We start from the raw sequence: 12,000 nt of genomic DNA, 5'->3' as shown, positions 1-12,000 counted from the left end.
TGCCCAAACTTTTGCGTGCCACTGTATACTATCAGTAAACCAAATAACATAAAAATTCAGGAATGAAAATGTCATATTAATGTAGAATAAATCCAGTGTCTCTCAATGATGATAATGATCCTTAAAATATAAGTTTCATGCATCATTAGAAAGCTGCCATATAAAACCACATTCATAATTATTATTTACCTTAATAATTGTCAGCTGTTTGTCAGCACCTCGGATCTCCCCTATGACAATAAAGGCAATAGTCATTTTTAAAACTATAAAAAAGAGATAATATGTATTTTATGTGTAATTTGTAATAATCCAGCAAGGATTTACACAATGTTTTATAGTAAAATATAAAGCTGAGATGACATTACACCCATCTCAGCAATTATGTATAAATATCTTGAGGTTGAGCAGTGTTGTATGATCCACTGATAACTTTTCACTAGATCTTTGAAGATTGAAGAGGTTGCACCTGACATTTTGCACCATGTCTTGTCACTGGAAAAGTGGATCTGTAAGATCATCCTGCAGCAGCGTCAGTACTCACAGGGTCAGCAGCCTAGCTGGGGACTTAGCTTTGGGATCTGAGCACTTATTAGTTGGAGGTCATAGTTCAAGTGATGCCCTCCTGCATGGAGGAGAAAAGGAGACCATGCAAAACCTTAACATCAGACTGGCTTCCTACCTGGACAAAGTCAAAGCCCTGGAAGATGCTAATGCTAGCATTGAAACAAAGATCAAGGAGTGGTACATTAAGCACCAGCCAAAGGTAGAGGACTACAGCCCGTACTTCCATATCATTGAGGAGCTCAAATCCAAGGTGGGTGATTAACAGCACTTTGCTCTAAATGCTATGACCATTCTTCCAAAAAAAAAAAAAAACAACATGGTTGGCACTATCATTGCTCTATGACCCTAATATACCATGCTATCACTCATATGAACCAAAAAGGTTGTGGTTTAAAATGAAAATAGTTAACTATTTACTTATTAAAGAGCAGCGCACAATAGATTCTGGGTCTCTGGAGTTACCTTCCTCCAACATAGGCAGCATCTCTTTGGATTACAATAAAATTTTGGAGTTAGCATCAATGTCCAGTTGTCATAGAGGATGTTGCATTGATCTTCTGCTACTTACATCCTAGGTGATGAAATATGTCTCCCATCATTAATCTCCAAGTGCCAAACTGACACTAGACTGATTCATGTCATAATGGGTTAGATTCAAATACATTACACTTACAGAAGTAACAAAACAAAAGTTTTTTGTGTATGTAAATTCCCAAGAGTTCCCATAGCACTTGATGGCGTCTCTTTAGACATGCTATGTCTATGCAAGTAGAGTGGGAACCCCACTCTGCGATGTCCAAATGCTCTCGTAGAGCATATGAAATTAGCAATTCTTAGCCAGACAACCGCTTTAAACATGGTTTACTAAAAATGCAATGCTATAGATATCATCACTATGTATGGGAAATTCAAAATCAATGTAACTATTCTGGACAGAACTAAATCTGAACACTTCTCTCAGAATTTACTTTTCAAGAATCTCATGGTAATTTGACTTCGGTTGAGATTGAGCTGGGCCTAGTCATAAAGTTAAGTATTACTTAAAGGGGTTCTCAGGTACTTATTTATAATGGCTGCCAGCAACCTTTCCTAGCTCTGTTTGCATCCACTTGCAGAGCTAGGTGTGGTGAGGGGCTGGGCCTCACTACATGCTATACTGCTTTATAATAGATGGTAATGATGTGATCCTGCCTATGATACATCATCATGGCTGAGCAGCCTGACAGGAAAACTCACCAATATGTAGTATATGCAAGTGCCAGAGTGTAATATGTAGTGCCCCCACCCCCTCACCCTCCTGGCAGCTCTGCAAGTCTTGTTCATATTCTAGGACAGGTTGCTGGCAGCCATTTTATATCACTCCTTGAGAACCGCTTTAAGTCTTTATAAGAATTTGTCTAATAACATTACCTGATTTGTCAAAACAATTACTTCTTGAAGTTGTAATGTATAATATATCTTGAATTACTATTTTGAAGCATTCGTTGTGGTCCATGCAGAGGCATAGTTTGCCCAGGTACAAATTCCTTACAAGTACCTTGGGACCCTCATGACATGATTCTTTATCTACCTCCACATACAGTGCTGCTGCTTTCATTTGTATGATTGAGGAGCTACTGGCTCACCACAAGTAGTTGCCCAGTTGTGACTGTTACCACTATCTCTTAAAGCTATTTCACCACGTAAAAGAGAATACTGTTCGCATAAGATTTCTAATAAATAAAGGGCAGCATAGTTTATGCCACTATAGTAAAATAGGTTCTCTTTTCATTCCAGATCTTAACTGAAAGTTCTGAGAACGTAAAGATTTTTCTTCAAATTGACAATGCCAAGTTGGCTGCAGAAGACTTCAGAATTAAGTAAGTAAAAGAAACCTGAACACTCACTCAATTACCTAACATTGCCTAACATTAACAATTTTTTGAACCACAAGAAGAAAAATATACTAGGAGTACAGTTTACATACATGGTAAAACTTTAGAGGGTATGCCTTCAGACGGATATTTATCAAATCTGCTACGCCAGTATTGTGACATTAAAATGTCGCAAGTGAGGACCACGTGCCCAAGATATGACACACTATTTCTACACCAAAAAATTAATAAACAATGTTAATAAGCATTAAAATGGGCCCCCATAGAAAACATTATAATGGGGCTCCCTTCTGCTGTTCCTGGTTGACACCATCTTACCCCTGACTACTTGTTTCTGTTAATTTACTTTTCCTGTTCTGCAGGTGACTTTCCACCAATCCTTGTTTGCTAATGTTGTAGGGCTCATGGAAAGGGGATATACACATTAATTACAAATCCAAATCCAAGTGTATCCAATGCAGACATGATAGATTCAAAAATAGAGATGCCTAATTTCTACATGGTACAAATATCAACTCTCTTGTGTGTTGTTTGGTTTAAGGTATGAGAATGAACTTTGCCTGTACCAAAGTGTTGAATCAGACATTTGTGGCCTACGTAAAGTATTGGATGAGCTGAATTTTGCCAGGTCTGCTCTTGAACCACAGCTCCAGAGCTTGAAAGAAGAAATTGAATGCCTGAAGAGGACCCATGAAGCGGTATTGAGTTGTTTTTGCTCTTCTTCTGACATTTCTAAAGCTATACTTGATCAGATATAGATGTTTTGGTCCTGTTTATTAAAAAGTACAGGTTAATTCTCCAAGTCTTCCCAAGCCTTTGCAGATGCCAGAAGACATAAATAGCATTGTACTTTTTTGCTAAATTTATTCTCAATTGGTGACTTGACCTTGCATGTTATTTTTCTAAATGCTTTGAAGGAAATTAATGCCTTGAAGCGAGAAAGAGCCGATATTAATGTGGAAATGAATGCTGCACCAGGAGTGGACCTAGGCAAACTTCTGAATGACATGAGGGCTCAGTATGAAGAAATTGCTGAGCAGAACAGGCAGAAGGCTGCAGACTGGTTTATTGAAAAGGTAAGACTATGCTTTTCATGTCAAATTGAAAGAGAAGGTGAAGTCGTAAACTGGCATTAAACATTAGATAAAAGTCAACTGTGCATATCATATTCCTCCATACAATCTTATGCGTATGGGGCCTCTCAATGACAAAAATTAGGGAAAAGGATTGGCCAGGATCATCTGTTCCTGCTGGTGGTGAACCACTGACTGAGGTATCTGGCAGTAGATTATTCTCCTCTGCCAATCAAATAAACAATATTTATGGCTGGATCACGACAACTAGTCATTGATGTTCTTCTGGCAAGCTTTACATGAAGACTGGCATGATGTCTCATTGACTGGTTGGTAGTGGGTGGGGTTTAGGGGGCCCAATTCACATTCTTGCTATGGGGCCCAGTGATTTCTATGTGCGCCCCTGCTCATTGATTATGAGATATTTGTTACCCTTCATCATCAAATAATCAAAAACAAAAGACCAAGAACTCCAAACTGTGAAAGTGACATCAAAATTGCTAAAACAACAAAAACTATTTCACAGCAATACTTGATTTATGTTTCAGAGTGCTGAACTTAACAAGGAGATCTCACACAGCAGTGAGATCGTTGAATGTCACAAGACCCAACTGAACGAGCTAAGACGTACTGTTCAAGAACTGGAAATTGAGCTACAGGCTCAACTTGCCATGGTAATAACCAATCAGCTAGCATATGCTTAGAAACCAGTATCAAATACTTTAGAGAATATATCAAATGCATCCCCTATTGTAATATGCATAGAAATATTCAACATTGTTGATTTACTACAGAAAAAATCCCTGGAGTGCTCATTGGCTGAGACAGAGGGATGCTACAACGGCCAGCTGTCACAACTGCAGGATTATGTAGGAAATCTTGAAGAACAGTTGAGTCAGATCCGTAGTGACCTGGAAAGGCAGAACGCAGAATACAAACTTCTTCTGGACATCAAGACCCGTTTGGAAATGGAGATTCAGACATACCGCAGGCTACTAGATGGGGAATCGTAAGTATGATAAAGAATACTTTATGTAGGGAAATGTAGCACTACATTTGGACACTTACTTTATTAAAAACATCTCTGAAAAAGGACTAGTAAAATGTATTAATATGTAATACATTTTCTGTTACAGATGGCATTGCAAGGAAGTCATAGTCCCTGCCAAAGGTATGGTACCTACAGTAACATAGTTAGTTCATGGTATAAAATATCTACCTAAATAATATCTATAATCTATAGGAATATAGTATTTATATGCTACCTAATACACTAATACACATCACATGCTATGGCGTTTATTCTCTATGTACCACTTGTGACAAGGTACAGTACCATATAACATATAGTTTCTATGGCATAATAAAAATTTGGAAATACTAATTACCCATAGTACCAACACACATGTAGTGTCCACAGATCCTTAGTATGTACATAAACCATGTTTTCATAGTACCTATACACAACCTGTTACCTGCGTTTGCATAACATCTAATATGTATGGTGTTGTAGCACTTACATACTACCTCATACCTACAGTGCTATAGTACCTACATGCTACTTCATGCCTACAGTGCCATGGTACCTTCATACTACCTTATATCTACAGTGCCACAGTATTTACACACATCCTCATACCTACAGTGCCATAGTATCTACATACTACCTCATATTCACAGTGCCATAATACCTATATACACCCTAATACCTACAGTGCCATAGTACCTACTTACAACTTCATATCCACAGTGCCATAGAACATACATTCTACTGTATCTCATATCCACAGGGTCATAGTACCTACATACTACCTCATACCTAAAAAGATATAGTACTTGCATGCCCCTTTGTAGTTATACTTCTAATGTATCTACACAATGCTGTATTCCTACAGTGCCATATAAGCTACACACTACCTCATACTACTTATAGTACCATAATACTTATATACTACCTTGTACCTATAGTGCTATAGAAGATACAAACTAACTTGTACATGTACTGAAGTAGCTACATAATATTTCACATCTACAGTTCTACATGTACATTACCTACATACTATCTTGTACTTAAGGTCCCTTTACCAGAGACGATACAGCAGCAGAGTGTTGGGAACTCGGGAAGCATTCCTTCCTGAAAATCTGCTGCTCACTGGTGGAGGAGACCGCTGTATTTACATGCAGTAATCTCCTCCACAGTATGGGGATCAGTGATCACTAATGCCATCACTCATCCTCAGATAGTTGTTTATAGACAAGCGTTTTTTATGAATGTTCATTAGCAATTATCTGTGGGATTCTCGGCCCGTGTAAAGGGCCCTTTACACTACCTCATGCTTGCGACACCACTGCATCTTAATACCAGCTAATTTTTACACTACCTAAATACCTACATGCTAGTAAGTACTTTCTAAACCATAATTCTAGCAATATATTCTCTTTATATGTCACTGACTATGCCATCCTCCATAACTGAAATATTCTTTCTTTCAAGAGCCAAGCAAAACCAGGAAAGTGACAACAATTGTGGAAGAAGTGGTCAATGGCAAAATTGTATCACAAAAAGTGAACGCAACTGAAGAGAAGCTGAAGATCTAACTATTCCATCATTGCCATAGTCTGTCCTGAATAATGCACTGTCCGCTTGGGCATAAATATCTCTTTGCTTTCACTACTTAATAAATCTTATAGAGCAAATTATTTCTGTTTCATTTTAATTCTTATTAGGGAAAAATAAACCAAGTTACTGTCACAATCTAGTCAGTTCTGGAGGTCATACGCCTGCGTTGTCAGATAATCTAGAACATCTGATAATTTAGCACACACTAGCCTTTTAAATGTAAAATAAAGGGATTTTAAGAGCCCTAGCTGATTCCCCACACCCTGGCTTGTTAATGCTGTAGGGCCTGTGGGAAAGTATCCTTCAGTAATTATTTAAATAAGTGGTTTGACCAACCTGGGCAGGGCCCCCTCTCTCCAGGGTTCCCATGGCTGAATGGTAGGTTTCTATGCTATGTACACCTTTGAATTTTAAAATGCAATAAATAATATAAACTGCAAACTACTGTTCACAGATCAGAACGTCCAGCAGTGATACAAAGTCAACAATGACTATTCTGTCCTGTCACACCACATTCACCTTTAGTTGTTCACATAATGCTGCCAGACTTGATTATAGTACACAGTTCATATTGCCATGGACTCAGAGAGTACTTATACATACTGTAGTCCACAAATCTCATAAACCTTCTTAACACTAAGATCAGTAGTGGTCAGACTATGTAGTCATCTTCCAAATGGATAATTTGAAGTAGACCCTGGAATCATCATGTGCAGAAAAATATGTTGGGACAAGTGAGAACGCATTTTAAAGCTTACATTAAGAATTTACATAATTGTGTAATAGATTGTACTCCCAGCAGAGCTACTGCTACCCTTTGAGAGCTGTAATGGAAGGAATGCTATTGGTTTGAATAACCCCTTAATTTGAAATAGAAATAATCCTACTTCTAAGTTGAAGAGACAGTAAAACCTGGTCCTTGGTATAGTTTTGCCCCAAGGTCCATGATCTCCAATAATACATATCTCCATCCACTCATATTGGCTTTGCTGCATACAGCAGACTTCAATCCACTAATGCCTGAAAGGGGATCTAGAACTGGTTAGAAACTTGAAGAGCAGCATTCTTGGTTAAGGGAACATTTCTGACAAGCTGCATTCTGAGGAAAGATAAACTTTCCTTAAGGTCCAGCGTGGCAGACGCCTGAAGAATATGGTTACCTCTTCAGTGTTTTGATGAATATTATCTTGTTTGAAGACACAATGATGACAGTGATATTGACATGGTGACAATCTAAGGACTCTTCTCACAAGATCAGTAAGTACCGTACCATTGCTTTTGAAGGTGCTGCTCTGGAGATACCTGAACTAGAGAGGGCAGGACATTAAATAAATAGACTCACAGGTTACAATTGATCTAAGTACACAACAGCCGAGAACATGCCTAGCTGGTACCGTATTATGTTCATGACACTGTGAAAATGTTTTTATTCTAAAACTGGTTGTGACTGTGCTGAAGGAATGTGTCATACGTGATTGTTTTACTATTGTTACTTTTAGATATATACATTTTTGCAAGGAATGTATGGTGGCCAACAGAAAAAGTTGTCACCACATGTTTCATCAATGTACAATGAGACATACCATTCATTTCCAATAGCATTAGAATTATTTTTTTTGTTCCATAAGTGTAAACAGTAGAGTTTAAAAGTTTATATTGTAATGTAGTAAAAAACAGCAGGCGAAATTTCAACATGTAATATGCCATTTCATCAATTTGACTCACTTAAAATGGTGAACAATTTGCAATTTCTCTAACTTGTCATTTGTGTATGCCACAGAGGTGTGGCTAGTCACTTTGCATATTTGCTAGGGGAGGTTTCACCCCACTGTGACAACCTCCGTCACACCACCTGCTGATGCGACGAGAAGTCCCAGTTCTCACAAGACCATGCTGTACCATAGCTTCTGACTGGTCAGCATGCCACAGTGGCGTAACTACCGGGGAAGCAGGGGAAGCAGCTGCTTCGGGGCCCGGGCTGCCAAGGGGGCCCGGCACCCCAAGCAGCGTGTGTGACAGTTTATTTTCAAGTTAGATAAATATCGTGTTCAGGGCCCCTTCACAGCCGCTAGAGTGATCTAATTTTACTGTCTGCTAAAAGTCTCCTGGTCTGGGATTCGAACCCACAACCTCCAATCTATAAGTGAATCAGTGGCAAAGCATTTACCCTCACAGCCATAAAGGCTGCATTACAACTGACTGTAAAAAAAAAAAAAATACATCTATACACATGACAGCTGCCCAAACACACCTAGCACTGCTATATCTGTATATGACAGCTGTCCCTGCACATTCAGCTCTGCTACATCTCTATATATGAACAGCTGCCATGTGTATAGATGTACACTTAGCCAGCTATAACAGTAGAAGTCTCATATTTTTTCACTCAGCCTCAAGGCAGCTCTTATGGTCTAGTGGATAGCTGCTCTGCCTCTGAAGCAGAAGGTCCTGGGTTCGAATCCCAGCAGACTCTTTTCTGAAATACAAGCACTGACTCCATATAAGGGCATACAGGGCGGGACAGAATACAAGGCGGGACACAGGAAGAGGCTGCATCGCATCGCTGACATGGAGGTAAGTAGAAGTGTTTATTATTATTTTTTTAATACCCGACTGTTACTGCCATGGGGGAGCGGAAGGCACCTGATACTGGCACATGGGGGGAGGGGGGTTGGCACCTGATACTGGCACCTGGGAGTGGGGTTGGCACCTGATACTGGCATGGGGGGGAGGGAGAGAGGCACCTGATACTGGCATTGGGGGGGGGGGGGGGAGGGAGAGAGGCACCTGATACTGGCACATGGGAGTGGGGTTGGCACCTGATACTGGCATGGGGGGGAGGGAGAGAGGCACCTGATACTGGCATTGGGGGGGGGGGGGAGAGAGGCACTTGATACTGGCATGGGGGGGGAGGGAGAGAGGCACCTGATACTGGCATTGGGGGGGGGGGGGAGGGAGAGAGGCACTTGATACTGGCACTTTTTTTGTGGTGGTGGTGGGGGGGGGGGAGATGGCACTATGATACTGGGACATAGGGGGGGGGGGAGGCACCTGATACTGGCACCTGGAGGGGAGAGGGGGGGTTGGCACTTGATACTGGCACATGGGGGGGGGCACCTGATACTGGCACATAGGGAGGGGGGAGGGAGAGAGGCACTTGATATTGGCACTTTTTAGTGGGGGGGGGGGAGATGGCACTATGATACTGGGACATGGGGAGGAGAGAGGCACTTGATACTGGCACATGGGGGGTGGGAAGGAGAGAGGCACTTGATACTGGCACATGGGGGGAGATGGCACTATGATACTGGGACATGTGGGGGGGGAGAGGCACTTGATACTGGCACATGATAGGGGCACTTACTGGCACATTATTGGGGGGCATTATGGGGGACACTAGGCCGGCAGCCTATCAGAGGCCGGACACTGAGCGGCATCTACTGGGGCACTATATATGGGGCATTTTATACTGGTACATTTTGGGGGGGCACTAGCAGGAAGGGGGGAGAGGAGCACTATGGGGGAAGTTACTGGGGGCACTATATAGGGGTATTTTATACTGGCACATTTTTTGGGGCACTATGGGGACATTAGCTCAACTGGGGGCATTACAAGGGGGTATTTTTTGCACTGTCACATTATAAGGAGAATTATTACTACTGGGGGGGGGGGGCATTATGGTGGGTTTTATTACTGCCCCATGGTATGACCCCCTAGTAGCGGCACCAGCCTCTCCCTGCTCTGCTATCCCTCTGCCCCTTCTCCAAATCCTTATTATAAAATCTTTCTCATTAGGATAAAACACAACATCAGCTCCGCCGAGCCCCCGGCCAAAGTGTGGAAGTGGTGTCCGAGATCCCCAAGGACCAAGCCATGTAACTGTAAGTGTTCATGTGGAGTATGTTTATGTTATACACATATAGCCTACACTGTGCCACACAATATACAGTATACCGCTACACTGTGCCACACAATATACAGTATACCTCTATACTGTGCCTCACAATGTACAGTATACCGCTACACTGTGCCCCACAATATACAGTATACCGCTACACTGTGCCACACAATATACAGTATACCTCTACACTGTGCCTCACAATATACCGCTACACTGTGCCACACAATATACAGTATACCGCTACACTGTGCCTCACAATATACCTCAACACTGTGCCACACAATATACAGTATACCGCTACACTGTGCCTCACAATATACCTCTACACTGTGCCACACAATATACAGTATACCGCTACACTGTGCCACACAATATACAGTATACCTCTATACTGTGCCACACAATATACAGTATACCGCTACACTGTGCCACACAATATACAGTATACCTCTATACTGTGCCACACAATATACAGTATACCGCTACACTGTGCCACACAATATACAGTATACCGCTACACTGTGCCACACAATATATAGTATACCTCTACACTGTGCCACACAATATACAGTATACCGCTACACTGTGCCAAAGGAGTGGGGTTTACACAGGAGGAGGGAGGTGCGAAGCGCGCTGAGGGGGGCCCTTACAAATATTTGCTGTGGGGCCCAGTCACTTCTAGTTACGCCCCTGGCATGCCAGCATACCAATACCAGGCTTTTCTCTTCGGTGTTGAATCACTCTTGTCTAGGTGAGACACTGTCCCATCTGAGGCTATGGTACATCTTGGTCTCGTGAGAACTACCCTAGCAAAGATGCAAAATGACTAGCCACACCACTATGGGAAGTAACCTCAGACTGACATATGTGGCACCAGAAATCTCAGGGACATTACTCCATGCTCAGGGAATCATGGCCAACTAGAACATGCAACTATCTCACTTTAGTTTTTTGTGACACAAAGTATTTAAGTGACACAAAGAGCAATATTAATGGTGTTAACCTTGTGCAGTTACCCAGGCCAGATTTTGTGTCATTACTGAAGGGACTCCACTGGCCCTGGAGGCCTGAATAACCTGGTGCACCTCTAATCCTACAATTGGTGCTTGAATCTATGAAATGGCAGATGAACTGAATGGAGAACCTGTCACAGAACGCCGACTAGGCACTCACTCTCCCCAGCGCCGTCGGCGTCCCGTCTCTGTACAGGAGCGAGGATGCACACAGCGTCCTCGTCTCCTATGTGATAGGGGGCATCCTCAGTTCTGCCGGCAACCAGTGGAGGTCTGAGGACCGAGCCACGTCACATGACCCCAGCTAGTCAGTATTTAACTGGCAGCATGCTGGCCACAGGTTGCCTGGTAACTTGGTTCATTAGCGATTTTGTTACCTGGCATACTTACCTGTTCCTGTGTTCCCTGACGATCCTCTGCCTGCTCCTCCTGTACTGTGCTGCTCTCCTGGTATTCTGACCCCGACTTCCACCTGACGATTCTTTGCGGACTCCTGTTGTACTTCATTACTCTCCTGGTATTTGACCCTGGCTTCTCCTGACTATTCTCTGCTTACTCCTTTTGTACTGCGTTGCTCTCTTGGTATTGACCCGGTCCATTCACTATCCGTTATTAGTCTTGTCTGTCCTCCCAACACGTATTTAAGCTAGGGACTGCCGTCCAGTTGTCCCTTGTCATCAGGACTTGCAAGGCAAGTAGGCAGGGCCAGGGGTGAGGGTGGAGCTCAGTGGTCACTATCCTCCCCCCTGTGTGTGTGTGTACATGACCGTTACAGGACCATTCTATGGTTTATTTATTGGCAATTGATTATTATGTATGCAGCTTTCTGATAATTTTATTCACTCTACAAATGTACTATTTATTATCAGACACAGTATGAGCATGAGCAGGGGCGGGGCTTCACCAGAAGGTTCTGCACAGGACACCAACCAACCTAAGGCAGGCCCTGGATGAT

The 12,000-nt window shown here is 42.2% G+C and overlaps 2 protein-coding genes across 3 annotated transcripts in view; both read left to right on the top strand.

The window, feature by feature from the left end:
* Positions 1-631: 631 nt before the first annotated feature.
* Positions 632-4,524, top strand: LOC122941084 (keratin, type I cytoskeletal 14-like). Its single transcript, XM_044298079.1, has 6 exons — positions 632-814; positions 2,341-2,423; positions 2,980-3,136; positions 3,356-3,514; positions 4,060-4,185; positions 4,306-4,524. The coding sequence occupies exons 1-6, from the start codon at positions 647-649 to the stop codon at positions 4,522-4,524; spliced, it is 912 nt and encodes a 303-aa protein (XP_044154014.1). The 5' UTR covers positions 632-646.
* Positions 4,525-6,999: 2,475 nt separating this feature from the next.
* The window catches only part of KRT222 (keratin 222), a 71,371-nt gene continuing 66,370 nt past the window's right edge, over positions 7,000-12,000 (top strand). Inside the window, exon 1 of one of the 2 annotated variants that reach the window (XM_044298074.1) lies at positions 7,000-7,388. The gene's annotated coding sequence lies outside the window, so the exon portion shown is untranslated. Of the gene's footprint in view, positions 7,389-9,974; positions 10,013-12,000 lie in introns of those variants that run through there. The other variant, XM_044298075.1, reaches the window with a different exon arrangement.

The sequence above is a fragment of the Bufo gargarizans genome, chromosome 6, assembly GCF_014858855.1.
Source record: "Bufo gargarizans isolate SCDJY-AF-19 chromosome 6, ASM1485885v1, whole genome shotgun sequence".
Lineage (NCBI taxonomy): Eukaryota > Metazoa > Chordata > Amphibia > Anura > Bufonidae > Bufo > Bufo gargarizans.
The sequence above is the reverse complement of the archived record's forward strand: the minus strand, read 5'-3'. Positions and strand labels throughout refer to the sequence as shown.